The sequence below is a fragment of the Apteryx mantelli genome, chromosome 1, assembly GCF_036417845.1.
Source record: "Apteryx mantelli isolate bAptMan1 chromosome 1, bAptMan1.hap1, whole genome shotgun sequence".
In the NCBI taxonomy this organism is placed as follows: domain Eukaryota; kingdom Metazoa; phylum Chordata; class Aves; order Apterygiformes; family Apterygidae; genus Apteryx; species Apteryx mantelli.
Window position 1 is genome coordinate 36,076,019 of NC_089978.1, and position 26,235 is coordinate 36,102,253.

General features: G+C 37.5%; 1 protein-coding gene across 3 annotated transcripts in view; it reads left to right on the top strand.

Moving 5' to 3' along the window:
• Positions 1–26,235, top strand: part of VWA8 (von Willebrand factor A domain containing 8) — a 194,192-nt gene that overhangs the window by 155,572 nt on the left and 12,385 nt on the right. For 2 of the 3 annotated variants that reach the window (XM_067292461.1, XM_013948313.2), the window contains exons 38-42: positions 10,585–10,693; positions 11,420–11,576; positions 15,292–15,400; positions 20,630–20,755; positions 22,636–22,794. In XM_067292461.1, coding sequence (XP_067148562.1) covers positions 10,585–10,693; positions 11,420–11,576; positions 15,292–15,400; positions 20,630–20,755; positions 22,636–22,794 — 660 coding nt within the window. Of the gene's footprint in view, positions 1–10,584; positions 10,694–11,419; positions 11,577–15,291; positions 15,401–20,629; positions 20,756–22,635; positions 22,795–26,235 lie in introns of those variants that run through there. The other variant, XM_067292475.1, reaches the window with a different exon arrangement.

Consider the following 26,235-nt stretch of genomic DNA (forward strand, 5'->3'; position numbering starts at 1 on the left):
TCCTGTAAAAGTTAGAAGAAATATGATCATGTTAAGCTAGGCCTGTGTGGGTGTGCACGTACATATACGTATTTGTGTGCATGTGTGCCTATGTGTATACATTCACACACACACACACACACACAGAAAATGCATGTCAACCAGGCAACTTCAGTTTTGCCCAGAAGTCATACTTGGACATTAACTTTCTTGAATTAGCATTAGTTCAAGAGATTGTTATAACTTAGTGGGTACTCAGTCCCTCAGGAACTGTGTTTCATAATGAGCAAGAATAGGAAGTGGACTTAGAAAAACAGTTTGTAGAGCAGTTTAGGGAAAAGATTTGGGATCCTTGTGCCACACATACGCTTTTCTCTGAGGTATGCTACAATACTTTCTCCTCCTCTTCTCACATCCTGCTCCCTAGTCAGCCAGTTAAAAGACTTATTGGCACGCATCATGCCTCTTGTCTGGCTTTTGCTCCTGGGTTGGGTTTTTTTTGGTTTTTTTTTTGACTGGTGTGTGCCTGATATAGAGCTACAACACAGCTAAGGCACTTACCAGACTTTTGGTGGGTGCATTCAGTTTCCTTTTCCTTGGTCATATTTTAATCTGTTAGAATGGAGGGGACCTGGATACCCAGCAACATGCAGTTCTTGCTCCATGATAAAAGCATGACCTTTAACAAGTGTTGCTTGTCCTTCTTTTTTCCTGTATATTTCTAATGACAAAATGTTTCATATTTTTCTGCATTTGACCAAATGCTTATTCTGACCGCATGAGGGTACCAGTGAGCTAGAACACTGATTTTTCTCATCTTAAGTACTATCAGGACAAAACCCATAAATTGTGAAAAGCATATTCAGTGGAGAGTTTTTGTGAGTTTGGAATAACCATATGATGGCATTCTACAGTTGTGCAGGTTTAATTCTAAAAACTAAAGCAAGGGATCCTGAAAAACTTGAAATACTCCAGATTCAGAGTTATCAAGTCAGTAAGTAGATTACAAGGTACAGATTGATAGCATTTGCAATTCTGGGACCATGAACTCCAAGTACTCCAACACTAACTATTCATTGTCCCTTAGCAGTTTTCGGTGGGGTGGTGTTTGGGGTTTCTTTGCCACACATAATGAATGATGTCAGTTTAGCTCTGTGACCTTTTCCTGGACTGCATGATTCATCCTAGCAAAGTGGGGGAGTAGGAGGCAGATGCTGCCCTTTGAAACAAGGCATTTGAGTGTGGGGAAACATGAGACTAGAAAGCCAGGAACTCATAGAGCTTGATAAGTTCACATCTCTCAAATTCTCTGCAGGGTAAAATAACTCAGATAAAGATCATCAATTCTCGTTCAGCTGCTTTTTCTAATATAAATGTACTCAGGTGAAATCAGACGCTCATTTGAAGCACCATACAAACACTTTGAAAATACATTCCCTTTCCTAAAGATCTTCCAGTTGAAACTTCCAGTTTCCTAAAGATCTTCTAGTCTAATTAAAGCCAGCAGGCTAAGAGTGGAGGTGGAAATAACCTTAACTTTCTGTTAGAGCCGGCTGATCCAGCACAAAGTTCCTCTTTCTTCCTCTGGCAATATGAAAGACCACAGCTCTCATGGGAGAAAATACAATACCTCAACACACCATCTTTCACATCTCAGAGAGTCTGCACCAGTAAGCATTGCCAGCTTAGAGGCCAGAGCTCATAACATCGGTGAAAGTCTGCTGTCAGAACAAAACAGATGTATACTGATAATTTCGCTCTTAGGAAACTTGCTCTCTAATTAGCGAAAGGACAAAAGTGACAAAAATTTAAATCAAATCATCTGTTACAGTAGTATTAGATGTAGGAGGCTTTCCTATAAAACAAAATATTAAAATTTTTAATAACTTAAGTCTCTGCTACTTAAGGAGAGATTTGACAAGGTCTTAGGGCTGTTCAAAATAAGGCTTTTGTTCTTCCACGTGTACTTTTTCTCAACTTTCTTTTGACAGTGCAATGTCCCAGCACTTTTCTATCCAGAACATTCCTAATTGTGCCTTTTATTCACTTATTCTTCCTTTGCAGCTTTGGTTATTCAGGGAACTCCAGAAGAAACTGAATACAGAGTTTTCCAAGTTTATGATAGTAAATGTTTCCCAAATAAATGGATCCTTTTATCTTTATGGTAAAATCAGAAATATGAAAGTGACTAACCATTTTCTTTCTGAATGCCTGAGCTCAAAATATTGGTTGGGCTCCAGAAAGAGGCCAGCTCAGTGGACTTGCTCAGTCTCAAATGTTGATTGATTTTACTAAACATCGCAACACTTCTTTGAATTTGCGCTCTGCAGATATGACAGGGACAGTGGAAGGTATTGCCTGCAAAGCTTGCTGAATGTTAACAACTCTGTCGTGCTCTGCACTGTGGGTAAAATATTTTGCAACTACATAAGTGACTTAAAAAGACAAGTAACGAAAAAATTAGCTTTCTCTTCATCACTTAGACACTTTTGAAATGTTTACCTCAGGTTTCTTTAAACAGTACTTTGCATCTTTCATGTATAACCAACTCATCCTCTAATTTCACATAGTTTTTAGTGCAGTAAAATAAACTGCCATAGTGATGTAGTTAGGAGATGTGTAGTAGTAATGATAAATAACCAAGCCAGATTTTGTCTGCTCTGATCATATTTTGTAGTGGATTAGCATAGTGGAAAGATCATGACCTCATATCTTTCAGTTGAAAGGAATAGACTTGGAAATTTTTAATAATAACAGATAAAAGTGGAATTTACACAGGTGTTAACAAAATGGAATATCTGTGAGATAGAAGAAATGTATAATATTTTCATCATTACTTCATCCAGCATTTCATTTAAGCCACAGAATATATATTCATGGACTAAAGACTCTAAGGGACCTAATGCTGTAGAGGTTCTGAGATAGTGCTTAGAATGACAGCATTTAGTTCAAAAGAAGACCCACAGCACTTGTTACTGCTTTTCGTGTTTGGGGTTTTCTTAGCTGACGTATAAAAACTTCCTTCAGGTGCAAGCCAGACACCCCTTTTTATGTGTTTCACTCCAAGTCCCCACCTCTTTCCCACACAGGATAACCTATCTATGATTTCAGTTTTGTTTTACAAATCCAAAATTTCATTAATGCAATGATGCTTTGAGCAGGTTTGCTAATCTAGACAGACAAGTTTACTCCCTGTATGAATTTTAAGGGCTACTTTTAGAGAGAAATGTTCACAGGAGTCATACGATGAATGAAGCTTCATTATTTCATTTTGAATTCTTGCAAAGTTTTGCAGACAAGATACAAAACCAAAATGAAGCAAAATGAATAGAAAAACCTTTAAATGTATTCTATACAGCAGTGTCACTTCAGGGTAGAATTGAAGGTATGTAATGTATTGCATACGTTATTATTGTCTTGTCTAATACTGAATATTCCTTTCTGTGGAAATATGACTTGTGGGCTCAATTTTGCACCATTCGCATGAATAGAAATTGTGCTATTGATTTTTAGCAAAATAGAAAAAAAAACATATATGATACAATAAAAGTAATAAAAGTAATGAGATTTCTTTTGCCTCTTCTTGCCTTTTTCTCACTAGTTTTATAGTCTCATTTTCATTTTACAGCTTTTTTTTTCTGTCTTTGGGAGAATCAGCTTTACAATAGAATGCAAAACCAACATGAAACAAGCAGATTTGCCTTTGATGTTCAAACAGCCTGATCTGGAATTTTTGTATACCTGTCAACAAAATAATGCATAAATTCAGCATGTTGCTGCTGATAAAGAATGTGTTGAAGGAAAGGATGTACTGTGACCTGCTAAATACAGCCTAGGGTAACACTGAGGTTTTTCAGATTGGGGAGCAGGGAAACACAAAAGTTTTCCATTCTGAAGATGTAAAATCCTATAAGAAATGGCTGGCACTGTTCTAACTGACTGGAAAGGATAAGAAAAATTTAATTTGGGGAAATTTCAGGATAGAGGTATAGTCTGTTTTTTAAAGTACAATTCACATCCCTTTGCCTGTGCCGTATGTTAGTCCAGAATTAGAGTATTCTTTCTGGTTTTCTCCATTTTTTTTAAGTTGAGGTCAGAGTATTAAAATAAGTGTTTTGTCTTCTGTAAGAGGACTAGATTAGATGGTTAGTCCCATCAGGGCCAGATGCACTAAAACTAACAGGGGAAAAGTTCCTTTCCCCTGCGCATGCAGCAGGTCATCCCCAGTAGAAGCCAATGCTTCCTCTCCCATCCTCAAGCAGAAAATAACTTTTGTTGCTGTGAGCATTGCAAAGGAGCTCTTCTGGCAAGCACTCCTGAATGGGAGGCACTGACACATCTTGTTCCCTTCAGGAATTTTAATGAAGTTAACCAAATCAGAATACAAAAGCAAGCTGCTGCATTAAAGGCCATCTACTCTCTAGCCAACTTACTGTGTTGAATGGAAGCATGTCATATATAGAGTAAGGTGACAGGTCTACAACCAAAAAATGAATCTACATCAGAAATGCATCCCAGTTTGCATCAAGGAAAAACTACAGTCAAATGCTTTCCGTATTTTGTTAAAAGCTGTCACTCATTTATTACTTTTCTGTTCAAAGCTAGAAATATTTTCAGCCTCTCGTGATCTTTGCTTACAAAATCTAAAAGAAATTTCCTAACCCGTAACCATGAGTTCTTTTTCTGCCAATTGTTATATCTGAGTAGATGTTCTGCCCCTTGTTTTGGAGAATAAACTTGTTACAAGGCTGTAATGGAGGTATGGGCATCTAAGACAGTGGGAGTTGTTGGTTATATGTCCTGCATGAAACTCCCAGGCATAAGGAGAATTTTAAGTGAGAAAATACAGCAATAGATGAGATGCCCTGTCTCTGCAACAAAGAGAACTTAGTTTAATGTAATAGACTTGAACAATAAGGAACTGATGTGTGGACTTAAAATGAGTGGTTGAAAAGATGTCAGTGTTGCAGATCATGAATACTCTGGAACTTGAATGATTGAATAATAGGCATACTTAAGTATTCATTTCAGCTGACTTTGCTAAGTGTCTTTTGCTGCTTAGTTTGTGTACTATTATAAACATGCTATCAATAGAGAAATTCAGACATTAGTAGGTATTCAGTCCACAGGTACTTTGAATAGTTCATTAAATGAATCTCATAAAATGTCAGCCAATAGGATGATTTTATTGCCACCAGACAAATAAATGTGACATATTGAAGGTTGCCTGTTGTTCCTTTTATTATGTTTATTATTTGTTTGGCATATGCAAATTGAAGGCAACCAACACTTGTTAGGTTATGGAAATGCACAGTTAGGCTACCTAGGACTGTCTTTGAGGTGGTGAAGTTTCATTGCAGTGCCTGATTAAGATTACTGGGTGCTAAAATATTGTTAAGCTTACTTGTATGAAAACAGCTCAATCTAAATTTGTTAATGTTTCTGATCAGTTTTATTCATACAGTCTAAGAGCTGCATGAAAGTTCATAAACTTTTAGAATAAAATGCATTCCAAGCTCAAAAGGAAAGTACTGTAACTGTGAAGACAACACGTGTATTAGAGTGAAAAGCTGGTGTAAGTGTAGGACATATCATTTTAATAGTAGAGCACAGCAGGCCTCTCCATAATTCACACACTTTTATTGATGGGTTACTTCAAACTCCTTGCTTCCCATAGCTATGACAGTGCCTTGTAGAGGCATTGCACATTGTATCTGGGTCAGCTGCGTGATTCACAGCAAATTCAGCTCCTGTCTTTTACAGAGGGCTAATGAAAGTATCCAGATTGGGCCATGCACTCAGTGACGTATGCCAGTGATTCCTTGCTCTCCACAAGTAACCCTTGTTCTCCAGGAGTTTCTTTTATTAGATCAGAAGATTTTGTATCAGAATGCGACAGAATTATCCCACATTCACATAAGTGACATGAATGTAATTCTGCACTCAGTAGTACACAGCAGACTTGGTTAGTACACAGTATAGGGTTCCCTTACTATAGTTTTTCTGACCAGCTTAAGTCTAGACAAAACTGACGTCCTTTGATTCATCTTCAGAGTGGCCCCTGTTACAGATTGGTATGTATTTAATAGCGTTTGTCATAAATATATAACAGATGTGGAACACCTGGTTACATTGTGTTGTTGAGTGCATTAAATCATGTATGTGATTTCTCTGGGCCTGTATATCTACTTTACTACACAAAGGATGACAAGATTATTCAGTTTCCATACTGAATGTGTTTATATCAGTTTCCCTTATTCAGTTGGCTCGTAGAATCCCAGTGTTATCAGAAAAAAATAAAGTGTAGCCATGTATAACTGTTTGGCATCTATTCATACATCTTAGAAGAAACTGATATAGAGTGAGTTGTTAAGATAACATGCATCTTTCGCTGAATGTAAAATGAGTGTTAAGTTCTGTGCCTGCATAGCTGCCCTTGCTGAAGGGAGGAATAGATATGTAAGAGGCAGGACCAGAAAATTATGTTAGAGCTTTAACAATGCTTGGTATTTGCTCTTTCTTTCTTCATTTCCTTTTCTCTCAAGCACTTCATACTCTTGCCTCCTCAGAAAAGCTCATTCCTTTAGCATCTTTCTGACCTCCAATCTTCATGTTCTTTTCACATATAATTTTTTTTGTTTGTTTCAGTGACTTTGGAACATCTACAAAGCCTCCATCCATTTAGTCCTTTGGATTATACTCGTTACCTGTTGGTGTATGTGCCTTGAGAATATAAGATAGTCAGAAAAAAAAAGATTAGGCGCAAAAGAGATTTTAAGCTAGGGACTAAGATCGTTGAAGAGTACTGAAAATCTGGCTTTATAGAGAGTAAAATAAGATTCTCATATATAGCCCTAGCAAAGGATGGCAGTTAAGCTTCTTGTGTGGTGAAAACTTTAAAGAAGAGCCTGCCCAAACAGAGACTGATAAAGTAGAAAAGTGCTTTCATTCCCTGATCATGAATCACCAATATATATAAACGAGTTCAGACAATGCGCAAAAGAAACGTGTGCCATGAGTATTTTGGAACTGGTGGTTATTTTGGAAATCAAAGGGAAGTCTTAGAGGAAAATTTCACATTTTTTCCAGCTATTCTGCTCTGACCCTTACCTCATAGCTGAAACTCAAGGCTACTAGACTGAATTCGCCTGTTGTTTTACATAGCTGTGATATGCACAACAGGCTGTATGAAATCTTCACAATAATGAATAAAGCCTTTCAGTTCATATATAGCTATAAGCATATAAAGAAACAGCACAGGTTTTTCTTGAAGAGAGAACCTTAGTCAAAAATCTTACTGAAAGAAACAAAGTTGATGGAAGTCTTACAGTAGATTCAAAAGCAAAGTATACAGGAGGGGGCAGGTCAACTCCTGAGCAAGTGTATTATCTGTGTATTTGGAAGATATCTATCACAACAGTATATAAGAGAAAACTAAGTAGGTTTAGAAATTCCAATCAGACAAGTTTGGAAAAGTTACTATGCATTTCTTAAATTTATTTTAGCTTTTTCTCTTTTTTCACTACTTCTGCTTGTCTTCCTTTTCACTTCAGTCAAACTAGATTTTTTCCACTGACTGTATTTGTTTGCCAGGTTCAAAATAAAGTCGTGGATCCTTCCCCTTAACTCTACCTTTCCAACAGTTTCTAATGTCAAGAATTCATCCAGCCTCCAGTGGGGTGATCTTATCTGTGTCTCTTTCATCTCTTTATATCCGTCATGCTGAAGTATGCGTAATTGTTCAAAATGTTTTCTCTTATGTTTTTTCCTTTTTCTTCCTCTGCTTTTGTATCCAGACTCAGTGATTTACCATTTCATCTCTGTAAAGTACATCTTCAGTTCTATTCTAGTTCTCCACTAATATAACTTACTTTCTAGAGAAAAAAAAGAAAAAGCACCTTCACAGAAGATAAAAGACATTAGATATAAAATTGTTTTGAGAGACTTCCACAGAGACAGGGATGGCGGGGGCGGGGGGTTCCTAATAAGTCACTGATGGAATTATCTAAGAGCTCAGAGAAGAACCAGGAAAGTATATCCAGAGATACTGATGGGAGACACCCTTGACTCTTCCTCTCCAACCATCTAACCTACATATATATGATGTTTGCATTTAGAAATATATTATGGAAAAACTGAGAGAAAAATAAACCTCAGTAAAGCATTTAATATTCCATATTTTGTTTAGAAAGCATACCTTACTTTGAATTAAGATAATTAAAAATAAAAAAAACGACACAATGTAACTTCCCTCCAGATCATCTGTCCCTAGTAAATTCCTATTGGTATTCACATTTACTTATTCAGATTGCACTGCGCTGCTTTTCTTCAAAGGGACCTACAATGTGCTAATTAAACATAGCTTTTAAGTGTATGGTAAATAAAAAAATTACATGCATAATCTAGTGTTAATTAAAATTAGATGCTAAAATATTCAGATGCAGCAACATTTTGCTACATTTTGTGTGATAGAAGTTACTTAAAAAATAAGTAAATATATGAAAAGGCAACAGTTCCCTGACATGAAATGTACACATCTGCTGGTGTTATTCCATTCTAGTATTCTTAATTTTTCAAATATTTTGCACAGAAAAAAATACTAAGGAGGATACATTGTTATGCTGTGATGGATTGTACCACTTGTCTCTCTTTTTAACTCTCATGCAATTTTTTCAGTGTTTTAAGAGAAGTAGAAAGTTGGATGTTCTGCTGTCCTTTTAAGAGCAAAAAGTCATAATTCATTTTAAATTAAAAGCTTTTCTGTTAACCAAGCTCTGTTTCAAAGTTAAGAATACCTGCTTTAATCTGATCAATACACACTGTAAAAACAGGATTATATTAGAACCTTGTCTAGATGGAGCATATGTACATATGCACCTAGAAATATTAAATGTGGGCAACAAAAGAAAAGAAGCTCTTTTGTCTACAGAACTTTTCCCTAATAATATAAAAAGAATAGCTGTATTTCCAAATAATACTATTTAATGAATTTTTTCAATGACAAACTTGATGAAAATATAATAGGGGATGTAAGTCACAGATTATGATAGTGTATGGCTCATTCGGCTTCCTTTTGCAGAATTTTACATACTTTTCTATAAAGGACCTACAAGGATAAAAATATAAAGGATTTTCTATAACTTTATTGTTTCTCTTTACAGAATAATATTTTGTTTTGGTTCATGGGGCTGAGACTAAGTTTTTGGTTTTATGATTTTATTTTAAACCAAATTCAGCAATTTTTGTTTACCTCAATGTGTCTGATAAGTTTGGAATGCTAGCCTACCAGTTACACAAAACAGTTCTTACAGTTTATTTTGAAGGAAATCTCTATAGCCAGAAAAGTGTATAACCCTAAGGGTAACATGCTGTTGTGGTTATAAGTGTCTTTCTTCGCATGCAAATGTTAAATTAATGTAATTTTTCAGATTAGATCTTAATTGTACACTAATGACAAGGTTCACAGAGGATGTATTTTACCTCTATGAATTAACATAAATTCTATAAAAAGAAAGAAAATTATGTTTTGAACAGTTCCCAAGACACTGTTGTTAGAGCATATGTTTTCAAATCGAAAACATGTGTGGAATTCATGTCATTATTAAATTGAGTCAGCAAAGCAGAATTCAACAATTAGACTATTTTACAGCTCCAGTTAAAACCCTGATTATGCTAGTGAACTTCTGAGAAGGCAATAAATTGTATTTATTGGGGCACATAAATTCAACAGAGAAATAAATAATATAGCATATGAGAAGAAAGTTTATTTGTAGAGGTGGCATCAGTTTTATATCTGTGTCATTAAGTTCATGCAATGATAAACTGGTATTAAATTATAGAAGGTTAACAAAGTAAGGGCAGTTTACTCATGAATCATTGGTTCACTACATTACTTTTTCCTGTTATGAACTCTGAGTGTTCTTTTAGTGTCAGTCACCCACTTGAATTCAACGCCAGCCTAAAGTGACTCAGTTCTGACCACCTGGCAGCTGTTGGGTATTCAGCTGTACAGTAAATCGATGGGGAAAGTGCGGTCAGTGGACAGGTGTTCACATTAGAAAACCCACCATTGCAGTCATCACTTTTGCATCACATTACATGCCATTCTGAGCATGTAATTTGAACTAGCCGTTTATTTATGTCAGAGAAGTGCACGCTATTTATTTAGCCACTGTACATGAAAGAGGATCAGTCTTCTGAGCAATAAGGAATGCTGAGTTATAGTTGTGTGTGCATGAAATTTATAAGTGGATGTAGAGTCAGGTGTTGCTGATACTACAAGAGGCATTAAAACTACAGTTGGTCCAGTGTACAGCAGGATTTTTAATTATATTAGCTATTATCAGAAAACACTTATTTTTCTAGTGTGGGTAAGATCTGAATTCACTAAGTGGTTTGGGTGGTACTGTTCTTAGGTCTGATATGGGTCTAAAGTACCTCTCAGGAACCCTGTTTTACCCTCTTTTGCCCTGCTTTGCCCTGTTGTCATCAGCAGGTGGAATGTTGCATTTCTCAAATTCATTCTGGTCTTACAGATCTTCAGCAGTAGGTTCATTACAGTGGTTAAAATAAGAGAGCTTTACAAGTTTATTTTTTATTTTACAGATAACGATTGAGAGGGACAGTGGTTTGGATGTCAGTTCTCCCAAGCATGGAAAGGTTGATCCAAACAACATGCCTCATGTTGGTGGAAACACTTGGGCTGGTGGAACAGGTTTTCATTCATTGTTTTCTTGTGCATCTTTTAAGCATGTCTAAGAGAAATGTTGTTCCAGTCAAAAATGGATTTACACAAGGCTCTTCTCAGCTCAGATCTATAGTACTCTATACAGGGTCCCTTTATTGTCAGTGGAAAGAAGGAGTTGCAGTGCCTAACTTAAACTGCATGTAGCAAATCCCTACTTCAGTTAGGCTTTATGTTTCTCTTCATTGGCTGCATAGAGAACCTGAAACTTGCAGTCGTAGAAACTAGGCTGAGTCACCTGCCATTCTCCTAGATGTCTCTGTAGCCCCAGAAATTTGGGTAGCGTAGGAAGTAGGCACTGGGAATAGGCAAAGTGCCTCCTAATTCTAGCGAGCGTGAGAGTGATCACTGTATAAAGTGGTTTGAGAACAGTGTGACCCAACAAATTCTAGGGAGAAGAGAGTAGTCAGAATGAATGGCTTGAACAACGAGCAACTTTGAGGATATGTGCAAGACTTCCATGGTCTAGGCTTTGTATGAGTTGAAACTCTTCCAGATCTGACCTCAAAGGACTATAAACGTGTATTCCAGTGGAGTTCTTTACCATGATAGCTGTTTGTTTTTGAAAATCTATGACAATGAATATTTCTACTGGGACTATCGGCAAATTTTGTGAACATCTATAGATACGACAATGGCAGCTTTAATGAAAAAGCTTTTGTATTTTTTGATTATTTTTTAACTCAACCATTCTAGGTGGGAGAGACACTGCTGGCTTAGGTGGTAAGGGTGGGCCATATCGATTGGATGCCGGCCACAAGGTTTACCAAATATCTCAAGCTGAAAAGGATGCTGTTCCTGAAGAGGTTAAGAGAGCAGCACGGGAGATGGGCGAAAAGGCCTTTAAACAAAGGTAACATGAAAGTCTTTATTTTCCCTTTCATTTCCCAGAAGCGTTTGAAAAAGATATCTAAAAATATTTTTTTTATTAAAATGCATCTATTAACTGCCTTACCCTGGTCATGATCATTTAACAGTGCTTTTTAGCATGTGTTTAACTTGTCTGGACAGGATGTACAGAACGTTTTATTGAATTAAACCACACTGTTAAAATGACTGTGTAACTAGGTAGAACAAAACATAGGTAGACTGATAATAAGACTGATGCGAATATTTACCTTCTTAAAAAAGGGATCTACCATGTGAAAACTGTGTGCAAGACTTGTGTGTCTAAATCGTATGTAAGATCTGTAGCCAAATTGTTAGATGATTTGAACTATTAGAGCTCAACAGACAGCGTTACAAGAACCATAGCTCTTGCCAGTATTAGTGTAACGCATCTTGGCTACTATACACAAACTAACCGAGTATTTCTTAGCCTGGGCACAGAGATTCAGACTTCTTCCACTGATTGAACTCTGAAGTCAGACTCTGGTACTTTGCATAACAAAAGCTAAGTGTTTTGACAGTCATACAAAATGAGTTTTACAGTTTCAGCCCAGGGCATATGAAAATGTGAGTATCTGTCTGAAGCAGTACTAGATGCAGATTAAAACATAGGAGTGATTAAATTCAGAAGTATCTTAATAAGGAACTCATGATTTGCTGTTTTTAATAAAGTGGTTCCCAATGGGGATGTAAATCTGGGTACTGTTAGGAGCAGGTGAGATTGTCATTTACTTTATGTATAAATAAATAGGTTTTTAAGCACAGAGCACACATTTTATATGAATCACTGTATTTAAAAACAGCAATTTAGCTATTGCATTCAGGTCAAGTTTCTTTTTTAATCATGTTTTCATTACTAAATTGCCTACAGCATTTAGCACAGTCATTAAGGCATTAATGATTAATTAAGATGAGGAGAAAACACAGATTATAGCAGAGTTTCACAAGAAAAGATCCTGAGAGGAAAAATACCTTTTAGTAGTGATTTAATTTACACAAGCAACATATAGAAATTTAAATTAAAAATACTTATTTAAGGTTTTGTTTTTGGGGGGAAGGCAGAGCTGCTTGGTTCTCCCCACCCCCCAGTGTTTTGTTTTTTTGTTTTTTACATGTAGAAATTAGTGGGTTATGCCTTGGTAAATATGGGGGGCAGGGACTGCTTTTAACCCTTTGTACATCTCCATTCTTGAAAGTTGCTTCATAATAGAAACAGTTGATATGTTAGGTCTTGGATACTGTACATCTCTCTATGCCTATAGACATTCGCAGACACAGCATACTTTAATGAATTTCTACCTTCCTAAATAATGGTTTGTAAAGTTTGTGCTAGGAGAAACTGCTAGATACTGCTATACCTTGTGGAAAGAGTGCAGCTGTGTCCTGTAAAATCTGAGTATCTGCACATGACATAACAATTCATGTCACGCTAAAACCAGTAAGCAAGCTGTCCCAGTAATAAAAGTGGCCCATTCTGAAGCCATGTTTGATTATTATTCTATACCTCTTTGGGCAGCTGTGAGAGCTGGCAGATAGAAGTTAAGAAAAGGTAGGTTGGAGTCCTCAGGCTAAGGAAAAAAATAAGGGGAACTGCAAAATTTACTGTTTTGTTGGTGCATAATTATCTGGAAGGGAGAATCTTAATATGAAAGCTATTGATTGTTTTCCTGGCTAGATAGTACTGGTAATGGAAAGCTTTTTAAGTTGCCCTATTTCAATAGAATAAAAGTTATATCTGTTCATTCTACTGTTCTTTACACCGCAATTTTAATCTCCAGGGTGTCCTGAGGTTTTTCACCTTGCAAGAGATTTTTGTGAAGCTGACACAACTCAGTGAATTATTTCCACATTTCATCATAATTAAGACAAACATGGCACATTTTTTTATGCATTATGTCATTGTGTTCTAGAGCCCTTTCTGAAACCAAAATGTTTTGACCTCTCAGGAAAGATCAAATGGTCTGTATAAAACTCAGATACTTAGCTCTTCTGTTTTTGATGTGTTTTTTTTAATTCAGTATTATACCTTATGCTTTTTTTCTTAATCTTACAATGAAATGCTTTTCGGTAGTGAAAGAAAAATAGTTAATGTTGTATTTACAGGCATCAAACTAGACTGCTCTTTGTTGATATCATTTTTAAATATATCCAGCACATTCATCTTGATAATAAAGACAACTTTTAACAAATAGTTGAAGTGACATGTGAAAGTTAATAAGACTGAAGTTAGTAAACTCTTGAACAGATACAATATTTTTCACAGCAGTTTCCTGAACCAGCTTGCTCTGTGGATTGTTGTAGAGTCTAACATAGTAAAACTGCACAGGTGGCTTTTTGTTTGATACTTCAAGAAAACATTTTCTTCATTGATGTGAAGATACTGAACTCAGTTTGCAGGAGCCATAAAGTAAATTGAAATGTACAGCATGGGAAGTTACCTTTTCCTGCCTCTAATGAGTAATAGTTGGCTGTAATGACTATGTCTATACATAGTTCAAAATAGACAGCAATTTGGGTCTGGACCTCATTTCCTGTATTGTTTATTCTCATGTATAATGTATGGTCCATGCAAGTAACTTGCCATGGTATTAAAACTTTTATCATTAAAACTCTAACTGAACTGGTCTATATATCTGTTAGTATCTGTTTATAGTTCACTTAAAAGTCCGTATGTTCAAAGCACTGTGAATGAAGTTACGGTGATATGAAGTGCCTGTATTCAAAATAAGCTATACAGATAGACTAATATGTCTTAACTTAGGACTGAATCCAGCCACAAGCTGGATGGAAGAGTGGGCAGATACACAATTGCTGCCTTGTTACGTGATGCTGGGTCACAGAAAATGTCAAATAGTGCACACACCCAGCATAGCCATCTGTGCCTTAGCTTGTGCTTCACCCTTGGACCTCTGTAATTACATCCCAGTCCTGCGTTTCACCGGTTTAAGAGTATCTGCTTAGATATGATGTTCATAACAACAGTACAGAGCTTTAAGTAGACACATCTTATCTTAACTTACAGAAAAAGCATGTATCTGTTTTTATAGCACAGATGTTACTCTCTCTATTAGATCTCTACATAATGCAGAGTTCAGTGACATGACTCTTTTTTTGTAGGGGAGTACATTTTTCTTAATGTTCATGCACAACTTCTTTGTTTCAAGGTTTCATCATTTTATGAAACATAAAGATAGGTATTTGAGATGGAGTGACTAGTTGTAGGTCTTCAAGGACAGATTTTAGAGTGTGTCTTTACTTAACCTTTGTGTTAAAGCATAGATCACGGTATGTTTAGAATACTTTGCTGGTGCAGTAATGAATAGTGAACTGACGATCCTTTTAAGTGCATATAGCAACACCTGAGCCAATAAAGCCTTCAGAATTTGATTGCAGTTTTCAGAACATCTGATTTTCTTCCCAAACATTAAAGCAGATTAAGAGAGAGACAAAAAATTAGTAGTCTTTGTATGTTTTAATGTGATGCAGTCCCTGTAGACATTGACAATTACCTGTCTTTTCAAAAATTCACAAAAGCAGCTGCCATTTCTTTGATTCATCTAGTGTTTGGTCATTACCATCTGAATTTTCCAGTTATCACCAAACAAGCTTATTCACATGTATGAAAATGGATGATATGCTTGTTTCCTGAACTATTCTTAGCTCCCTGTTCTTTACTTTAGATTGAAAGAGATTCAGATGAGTGAATATGATGCATCTACTTATGAAAGATTCTCCGGAGCAGTCCGACGACAAGTTCAGTCGCTCCGCATCATCTTAGACAATCTGCAGGTAAGGTTAGATTCACTGATAAAGGAACATGCTGAGCTCATTACATTATGCCCAAAGTATTACCCTGCTATATTTTAATATTCTGTCACCATCTGATGATGATACCTTTGAGGGTTAAAAGCAAATTTGGGTTCTAATCACAGTTAGGACAAATACAGTCTCATATAACCTTTTCAAAGGCAGCTTTTAATTGGGTCTCAGCGCTTGTCTCTACAAGTTACAGTATTCCCATACTACAGTCTACAGAGATTACTTATTCAGGAGCACAATTTTGTGAGATAAAACACTATAAGTTATTAAAAGAATATGTGATGGTGTGTAGATCACGATCTTTGTCTTTACCTTCTGTCCAAAAGACATTTTTTTAGCTTAAAAATGTAAATGCTGTAGATGTTAAAGGAGAGAAACACTTCTCCAAATCATAGCTTATATGCAGCTGAAAATAAGAATTTTTCTCATGTTTGTTTTTAACTCTTGATAATAAAAGTAAATATAGCCTCAGTCTCCTAAGTGGAAACTAGTCAAAAAGACCAGTTTGCCTTTTAAATTTCTAGTAATTGGTCCTACAGTTGCTCCAGGCTTTATTGATCCTGGTATTCATGTACAGTGTAAATAAAAAGTTCATCATTTCAAGGAGGAATCTACTAGTCCTCAGTGAAAAAGAAATGAAAAAAAATTACATTTTTAATCAGAGGAAGGTTCTTAGAGATGTCTCATTTCTGTTGAAGGCTACCAATCACTAATATACATATATGTAAGTATACTAATTAGTCGCAGTTCGATGTCTAATACGTCTCCTTACTTCAGCAATAAAAATGAAATATAAAAAGAAATGACCTTGTATGGGTAAGGTTTTTGACCTCCTGGGTCAAAAAATCCAGTCCCCTGTTATTGCAAGTAAGAAAGGTAACATTCTTTTTTGCCTCATTTATATCCTTAAGCCACTGTGACTACAGCAGTGCTGCTATAATCACATGCACACACAAAACTGTTAGCCGATTTCATCATGAATGTATCAGTTCAGAGAGCAGTTTGTACAATGGACATGTAAGATGGGCTTGTAATAATACACTTTGATTCATCCATGCAGCTAATATATTTCAATTCAGGAGTTAACTTTGGGTTTGTAATGAGAGTTTTTAGCTGCAAAATTTTAGCTATAAATCTGTTCTTCCTATGTTATTTATAATCTACCTGTTTGTTTTTACCATGTTTCTAGCAGACATGCAGTTGGAAGCATACTCTAGGACAATAAGTGAATCTTCAGTTTAAAGTCTTTTTTTAATTTGCTTTATCTATTCCTTGGAGCCAAAATTCTCATATTCAGGGATCATGATAATCATAATATAGTATAATTTAATATAAGGAGGCATATCCTGTTGCTTGATGTTAAAAAGGCCATTTTAATATCAAGGCAAAGTCTTATAAGCCTCACGATTTTATGAAACTCACTAACTTCATGGAAAAAATCTGTAACAGCTAACCACAGAGATAATGAAAATATTTATAATGCAAAAACAAACTCACTGAATTCAGAAAAGCTAGCTCTTAGGATAAGAACAATATTGAAAGCAGGATTTTAACTTTATACATTTATTTACACATTTTGGTAGTTATTTTATAAGAAGATGCACTAGGAAAATAAAGATAAATCAGTGAACTGTATTCATGATAACAGGAGTTACTTAGCTGAAAAATACTTTCCATTAATTGGAAGCTAAATCCAAGCACATTTCATATTATCTCCATGAGAAAAAAAAAAAATTTTATTCTTCAGCATGGTAAATCATTTGGCCCTGGTGAGAGACATGCCATTGTCTCCCCTTTTTTTCTGGATCCTAAATACACCATGGGTGCTCGGCTAAAACTGTTTTCTTTCTCTGTTACCAGTCAGACATTCCTTATTTCTGTAATAAAAAATCAATAGCACGGTCAGCTGTAGTAAACTTTGCAGCTCAGATATCAGTGTGCAGTTGTAGTTTTTAAATTTATGAAAAACTCAAATTACCGTCTCAGTATAGATCACTTTTAGCTTTTGAAAAATGTTTGAGTTTGCTTTGTTTCAAACTGATTGTGTTCACATAATGAAAATATGTTATCCATGCTTATTCAGTGTAGATTTTCTTTTGGACATGTGTGTGTTTTAGTTAGTTTGGGGGAGGGGGTGGGTGTTAAATGTTTCTTATATTACATTATACTTCCAAGAATCAGGAGGCTGGGATTATGATCCGGTTGTAGTTAATGTCTCTCAAAAATGAGTAGCAGCAGCAAGAGATATTTGGAATAGGCTGTTTCAATATAAGTAATGCACAAATTAGGTATAAGAATATTATTTCTTAGTTCGTTTGATTTTACGTAACTCACTGATCCCTGTCAACTGTTTGAGCAAAATTAACAAAGTACTACAAGTCGTAGTATGTCTTGTGTAGAAATAGCAAACCCAGAACTTCAGGAAATCCAGTCAAGCTGCTGTAGATCTGCTTTCTCTCTCCTAAAGCTGGCCAACCCCTGAAAAAAGCTCATGTGTCTGAACTCCAGATTCAAAAATTATGGTCAGATAGTCACTTGGAAAGCACCTCCTGGGAGCAATTAGATTTTAGACGACTTGGCCTCCAGAAGTACTTCTCTTTTTATTGATTGCGGAGGGAATCTGTGGCTACTGTCCTCCCAGTTTCTGAATCCCAGTTAGACACCTGTGTTTAAAGTGGACGAACCTGGGCCTGAGCCTGGGGCTCTGTTCAGCTGAGCCTGCGTGGGAATCCTCCGGTCATAGCCTCAATAGTAAAATAATGGCAGTGCTATAATAAACATGGCTCAGCGAGCTAACAGCATGGAAGCCCCTGTGCCCTGTCAGTAGTAGTGCTCACGCTTTCCCAGTTTCAACATCTGTTCTTTTCTTGGGACATATGTAGAAAGTTTTCCAAGAAACTTACCCCAGAAACAAATGCAGACCAGGACTGGGAGTATTTCATACCATCCTATACCATTACAAGTAACATATTTAGATGCGATTACTTCAGATAGACAACTTTTTTTTTCTGTGATTTCACAGTTGTATTTTGTAATTTTTTTTTGTAAATATGCCTTTGGTATCTTTCAATGACAAGAATTACTACAGTGGCATATTGTCATCAGCCATTGTGATACTGATGAAAAGAGATAGTATCTAGCACAATTTTTCTCATTTTGAAAGCAACACGAGCAATATAGGTAATATTTTTCATCAGTACAGTGGCAGTATATTACAGTAATAATGAATTGTATATTCTTTTTAATAAAATTTCTAAGCAATCTGTATATGTAATAGTTCTGTTATTCTGTTAAAGTTGTAAATATCCATGTTGCTTTTAAACTTGTGAAAATTATGTATTGAAAGCTCTGACAGTTATGTTTTATATATGTGTGCATTGTATAACACACATACTTAAGGAGAATTTTTTCTGCTTTTATAAAAGAGAAGAAATTCTTAGAAATTCTACATGAAAGAGACAGATGTTAAGTAGCCTAAATAATTTTAGCATTATTTTGGAAGGAGGTTAGGTCACATTTTATCAGTATTCTTTCCTGTTTTAGAAGAAAAATGTTGACTCTGTGTTCCTCTAATACAGTTTCAGTTCAAATACTGTTTATTGTTGCATAAACAGAATAACAGACAAGCTTCAGAAGACAGTAAATGGTTGGACGGATTTTTAACCATGTCCATAGTTAAAAGAATTTTCTTCCCACACTGCTTTTCCTTGAACAGCAAATACCCTTAAAGCTGAAGTGTTGTTAATGAAAACAGTAGTGAAACTAATTGAGAATATGCTCAATGAAGCTGAATTTTTATAGTTTTCTGTTGTTTCTTTCTCCCAAATACCAAAAGGAAGCAAACCACAAGCACTTGACAACATCAGCCCTCAGTTCTTGAAGTGTTAAGGGTCTAGGTATGTTCCAGTACTTACAGGACTTTCCCTGTGGCTTTGTGTTCTTTCTGCCCACTTTTTTTCATAGATAAGTAGTCCATCACTCTTAAATAGCTATTGGCAACTAGACAGTAATCCAGAAGTTCTTTTTCCATACACACAAAAAAGCAAAACCATCAAAAAATTTGATCAAAGCAATTTCAAAGATTTTCTGAGCTTTAAGAAGCCATCATCTGACTGTTCAGACTGTACAAAATTGTAAAGACTATTCCTCTCAAATCCCAGGCCTGCAGTTTACTTGGGATTTGTAATGTAATGCTTCCAACTAGTCAAAGACAAACCGGTTTTCATTCATGAGAACCGGTATCTAAGGCAGTTCATGTCCTGCTGGATATTTGATTTGCCTCTAGCTACGGACCTGCAGTCAGCTGAGAACACAAATGCATTATACATATATAAATTAAAAATCTTTCCTTCCTGGGCTTACTACCAGTTTGAGCAACTTTAAACTGAAGATTTAAGCAGAAATTAAATAAACTATTAAACCCACATAAACAGACTTTGCTGTCTTCAAATGGATCCTGTGGCACATGAACCATGATGAAATTGTCCTTCGAAAATATTCTTAAATATATTGTTTATATTCTTAAGTGCTTGAGTCTTCAGTCTTCAACACTTGCTTCTATGTATAGGAGTTACATCAGTATTTGAGCTCCTGGACTGTAACGCATTTTCATCAAGTCAGACTGTAGATAACTAGTGTTCTTTTAAACAAAATAAAATAAGCATTTAATGGATTGTCTCTTGATTAGCACAGTTTTCAGTGTGTTTATTTTAAAATAGCGTAACTGTTTATTATGAATATTGTTTTAAAAGAAACCACTTACCATTGCCTAAGGTTATTACTGTTTAGTTTTACTTTTAAGTCACCCAATTTATTTTCTTGCACTGCTTGAATGGAGAACTCATAATGGTCAATTATGCATGTTCCTCTGACTGTATGCGTTTCTGCACAGGTTTGCTAGTGTGCTATTTTCCAGTGCGTTTGCAAGAAAAAAGACTAACATTTCCACAATCCATAATTAAACTCCCATATGCAAAAAGGCTTAAAGAAGACAAAATTACAGAGGGAATGTACTCTTTGTCAGTGATAATTACTCTTTCAGTGAAAAAGAGCAGGACCAGTATGAAATTTCATTAACTTATGCCAAAACTATCACATAATTACAAAGAAAATTAATTTGTATGTCATGTTCAGTAGGTACTAAATTGCATAAAATACACCCACATCAATGAGTGAATTAAGGATGCTTTTCTGTTGTAGGCCAAGGGTAAGGAAAGACAATGGCTGAGACACCAAGCTGTTGGGGAGCTGGATGATGCCAAAATCATTGATGGGCTGACAGGAGAAAAAGCCATTTATAAACGACGGGGAGAACTTGAGCCACAAGTAAGTATCCAACAAGTAGCGGAGGGAGACAGGGAAGAGGATAACAGGTTTGCTGATTTCTTAGTGGGTGTATGTTATATATGTTTAGAGTTTCCATGAGTTATATATAGAGAGATGAGAAACTCAAAGGTACCATCTCTGGCTTGGGAAATCCCTGAGACAGAGATGACTGCAAGATGGAGGATTTGTTTCTCCTTTTCTTATAGTCTTTCATACATATTTGTTGTGGGCCACCCTCAGAAAGAGGATGCTGCTGTAGGCAGTCCTTTGTTTTGATCCAGTACAACAGTTTCTATGTTCTTATTTTGTATTTTGATGAACTGAAGATGATTAGCAGAAAACACTTTCCTTGTTTGTCTAAAAAAAAGGAGATTTTCTCACTAACTTAATTGAATTTAATTTTCACTACGACACCCTGGGAAGTTTAAAAAAATTGATGATCTTTACAAATGTCCTCTCCTTAGTCTGTGATATGCCAAGAATTTCAGCTTTCACAGATATTTGGATTTTCAAAAATAAATACAGTAATGAGAAAAAAGTGGAAGTAAAAGCCATTAAGATACAATAAAATTGACTGTCCTGTGGTCCATTTCAGCCATTCCTCAGGAGCAGTATGGTTAGCCCTATGTAAGTCAGTAACCAAGAAACTAGTTGATTCAGACCAACAAAATCCGTCCAGAACTAGTGGGCTAGTTCATATACGTTAACAATAATATTTAAGGACAGATTGTTATTTTTAATTACATTAAGAATTTTTCTAAAATAAATGAGCGCAACATCTTTTTGCACAGCAGCTATGCACGTTAGATGAATCTCTGGTTTTAATTTTTAGGGTACTTGGTCTTGACGTCTGTTGTTTTGAAGAGCTGATAGAGCTTGGCCGTGCCTATGTGAAAGATCAGTAAGGAAAAAGTGGTTAGATCCTCATTTCCAATTCTACCAAAAGAAAAGAATTCGAGGTTACTCAAAGTATATGTTTTAAGACTTTGGAAAATAGTTCAGTTATGAGAGAAAAGGGCCAACTTTAGATTTTGAGTTAAAAAGCAATAAAAGTAAAATTTAATGGGTCTTCTCCATCCCCCTGCTTTTGGTAGAACAGGGATGTCACACTGAAGGAGTCATTAGAAGAGGGAAATACACTAATGCTTCAGTAGTACTTGTGTGAGAGACAAATGTTTGCAACTCAGTTACAGGTAAAAGGAATATTTTTGGTATTTGCTTTTCTTGAGATTTTTTTTTGCCAGATCATCTTTAATAGCCTTATACTTGAAGCCAGACTCATCCCATTGCATATTGTAGAAAGCACCTCCCTTTAATGTACTGTGCCAAAAATTGTTAAAACAGATGGGGATTGTTTTCAAGAAAAAAATAATAGTTTCAGGATCAGAATGAAAAAAAGATGAGTAGTTAATCAAAACAAGATTTCAAACATTTCTAGAATGATATTAACCTCAGCAGACAAGTTTTTACAGCCTTACAAGGGTCCTGTTAGTGCCGTAAGCCAAGAGAAAGTATTTCCCATATGAGTCTTGGCAAAAAGAGCAAATATGAGAGTCTTTTTACTGAAATAAAATGTTAAGAATCAGAAATGTGACAGAAGAGATATTTCCTCACAAGAATGTGTGGAACTTTTCCTGGTATTTTGTTTCCAGTCATAGAAGGTGAGGAAAAACATTGAAGGTGAATTTAAAGAGTTAGAAAAACAGTAAAAATGCTTTTGTTCTTTTTTTTTTTTTTTTAATAATCTGCCTTTGCTGGATGAAGGCTTCTTGCTTTGCAAAGAGTGTTAAGTTCTCTTTCTAAAAAGTTTTATCCTTACTGATGCTTAGCTTTCCCATATATATAGTTTCTTTTTTTTTTTCCTGCTGTTTCCCTGTTAGCCTGGGAGCCCCCAGCAGAAACCTAAACGCCTGCGTCTGGTGGTGGATGTTTCTGGTAGCATGTACCGCTTTAATGGAGTGGATGGACGACTGGAGCGCTCCATGGAGGCTGTCTGCATGGTCATGGAAGCTTTTGAGAATTATGAGCACAAGTTCAAGGTAATTATAACTGGGCTAGAAGTTCTGTGGTTAATGGACAGACAGTGTAGAGCGGTGGAAAAAGTGTTTCAGCAATCAGTCCAGCCAAAGAACATTATTTATTCCTGCGAGGAAATAAAGGCTTTAATCTGTTGCTAGCAACCTGAAAAATAATATTAGTGAATGGGTAAGAAACATTGCCCATTTCAGTAGCGGAGAATTCAATTTAAGACCAGGTGTGAAATATGCTGCCTTTTTTATGCATTTACTATAGATGCATTTATTTATTTATTACACAGAATCACAGAATCGCTGAGGTTGGAAGGGACCTCTGGAGATCATCTAGTCCAACCCCCCTGCTCAAGCAGGGTCACCTAGAGCACATTGCACAGGATTGCATCCAGGCGGGTTTTGAATATCTCCAGAGAAGGAGACTCCACCAGCTCTCTGGGCAACCTGTTCCAGTGCTCTGTCACCCTCACAATGAAAAAGTTTTTCCTCATGTTCAGACAGAACTTCCTGTGTTTCAGTTTGTGCCCGTTGCCTCTTGTCCTGTCACTGGGCACCACTGAAAAGAGTCTGGCCCCATCCTCTTGACACCCTCCCTTCAGATACTTGTACACGTTGATAAGATCTCCTCTCAGCCTTCTCCAGGTTGAACAGGCCCAGCTCTCTCAGCCTTTCCTGATAGGAGAGATGCTCCAGTCCCCTAATCATCTTTGTGGCCCTTCGCTGGACTTGCTCCAGTAGTGCCACATCCCTCTTGTACTGGGGAGCCCAGAACTGGACGCGGTACTCCAGATGCGGCCTCAGCAGGGCTGAGTAGAGGGGGAGGATCACCTCCCTCCACCTGCTGGCAACACTCTTCCTGATGCACCCCAGGATACCATTGGCCTTCTTGGCCACAAGGGCACATTGCTGCCTCATGGTCAACTTGGTGTCCACCAGCACTCCCAGGTCCTTCTCGGCAGAGCTGCTTTCCAGCAGCTCAACCCCCAACCTGTCCTGGTGCATGGGGTTATTCCTCCCCAGGTGCAGGACTCTGCACTTGCCTTTGTTGAACTTCCTGAGGTTCCTCTCCACCCACCTCTCCAGCCTGTCCAGGTCTCTCTGAATGGCAGTACAGCCCTCTGGTGTATCCGCCACTCCTCCCAGTTTTGGATCATCAGCAAACTTGCTGAGGGTGCACTCTGTGCCTTCATCCAGGTCACTGATGAAGAAGTTGAACAAGACTGGACCCAGGACTGACCCCTGGGGGACATCGCTAGCTACAGGCCTCCAACTAGACTCTGCGCCACTGATCACAACTCTCTGAGCTCTGCCATTCAGTCAGTTCTCAGTCCACCTCATTGTCCACTCATCTAGCCTACACTTCCTGAGCTTACCTATGAGGATGTTATGGGAGAGAGTGTCAAAAGCCTTCCTGAAGCCAAGGTAGACAACATCCACTGCTCTCCCCTCATCTACCCAGCCAGTCATTCCATCAGAGAAGGCTATCAGGTTGGTTAAGCATGATTTCCCCTTGGTGAAGCCATGCTGACTACTCCTGATCACCTTCTTGTCCTCCACATGCTTGGAGATGGCCTCCAGGATGAGCTGCTCCATCACCTTTCCAGGGATGCAGGTGAGGCTGACTGGCCTGTAGTTCCCTGGGTCCTCCTTCTTGCCCTTTTGAAGACTGGGGTGACGCTGGCTTTCTTCCAGTCTTCAGGCACCTCTCCTGTTCTCCATGACCTTTCAAAGATGATGGAGAGTGGCTTAGCAATGACATCCGCCAGCTCCCTCAGCACTCGTGGGTGCATCCCATCAGGGCCCATGGATTTGTGGGTGTCAAGTTTGCTTAAATGATCTCTAACCCACTCCTCCTCCACCAAGGGAAAGTCTTCCTTTCTCCAGACTTTCTCTCTTGCCTCCAGGGTCTGGGGTTCCTGAGGGCCGGCCTGAGCAGTAAAGACTGAAGCAAAGAAGGCATTCAGTAACTCTGCCTTCTCTGCATCCTTCGTCACCAGCGCACCCACCCCATTCAGCAAAGGGCCCACATTTTCCCTAGTCTTCCTTTTGCTACTGATGTATTTGAAGAAGCCCTTCTTGTTTTCCTTGACATCTCTTGCCAGATTTAATTCCAAATGGGCCTTAGCCTTCCTCGTCACATCCCTGCATACTCTGACAACGTTCCTATATTCCTCCCAAGTGGCCTGTCCCCCTTTCCACTTTCTGTATACTTCCTTCTTCTGGTTGAGTTTTGCCAGGAGCTCCTTGCTCATCCACGCAGTTCTCCTGCCCCCTTTGCTTGACTTCCTACTCATAGGGATGCTCCGCTCTTGAGCCTGGAGGAGGTGATGTTTGAATATGAACCAGCTCTCTTGGACCCCCCTTCCTTCTAGTGCCCTAACCCATGGGATCCTCCATCCCCCTCACTGGCAGGATTGAGGAGAAGATGACCTGGGCTCCCAAACCCTTGACCACCATCCCCAGAGCTCTGAAATCCTGCTTGATGGTCTCCAGTTTGCCCTTGGTGTCATTAGCACCCACATGGAAGAGCAGCAGTGGGTAATAGTCCGAAGCATGGACGAGCCTTGGCAGTCTTTCCATGACATCTCTCATACAAGCCCCTGACAGGCCACAAACCTCTCTAGGCATGAGGTCAGGTCGGCAGATAGGTGCCTCTGTCCCCTGCAGCAGGGAGTCCCCCACAACAATCACCCGCCGCTTCTTCCGGGCGTTCCGGCAAGGCACAGGGTCTGTTGTCCCAGGTACTTCCCTTGCAGCCATGCCCATCTCCTCCTCATCCTGGAGGGCACTAAACCTGTTCTTCAGCTGCAAGTTATTGAGCAGAAACACTTAAGCCTACAGAACATAGGTATATATGTGCTTGGGGACATGCAAGAATGCTGTTTTTCCATGCCCCCAAGTACAGACAGGAGTACTTTGTGATGGAAAAAGACCCCACTCCTTTGTTGGTTATTCATGATCTCTTCCAGGTATCTGAAAACAAAATTGTCTGTTTTCTCTTCTGAAAGATGTTAGGTCCCAAACATTATTTAATGGTAGCCTGTAAAGGAAATATAAATAAAATTTATGCCTTTTTTTGTCTCCATAAGCCTAAACAAGGCCCAGGGCAGGTTTCTTTAACCTTCAAGGTGAGAAGAATGGCCAGTCTGGAGTTAATTCTTGACAAACTCAGTGTTTAATGGAAGAATAAAGATGTCAGATGTCTTTATTGAAGAGATTTTCGAATGCAAAACTTAAAATACATCTGAACCAAATGTAAAATCTTCTAAACAAAATGAATAGAAAGCTTATTTCAGATCCATTCAGTCAGGTCTTCTTCATATTGTTCCTCTGATAACATAATCGTACAGGTTTCTATTCTTCCATAGAAGATTGTCTCCTGGACAAAACCAAGCCATTTGAGACATGCTTTTAGAATGTCTTCTACAAAGCCAAACATTCAGACTTTCA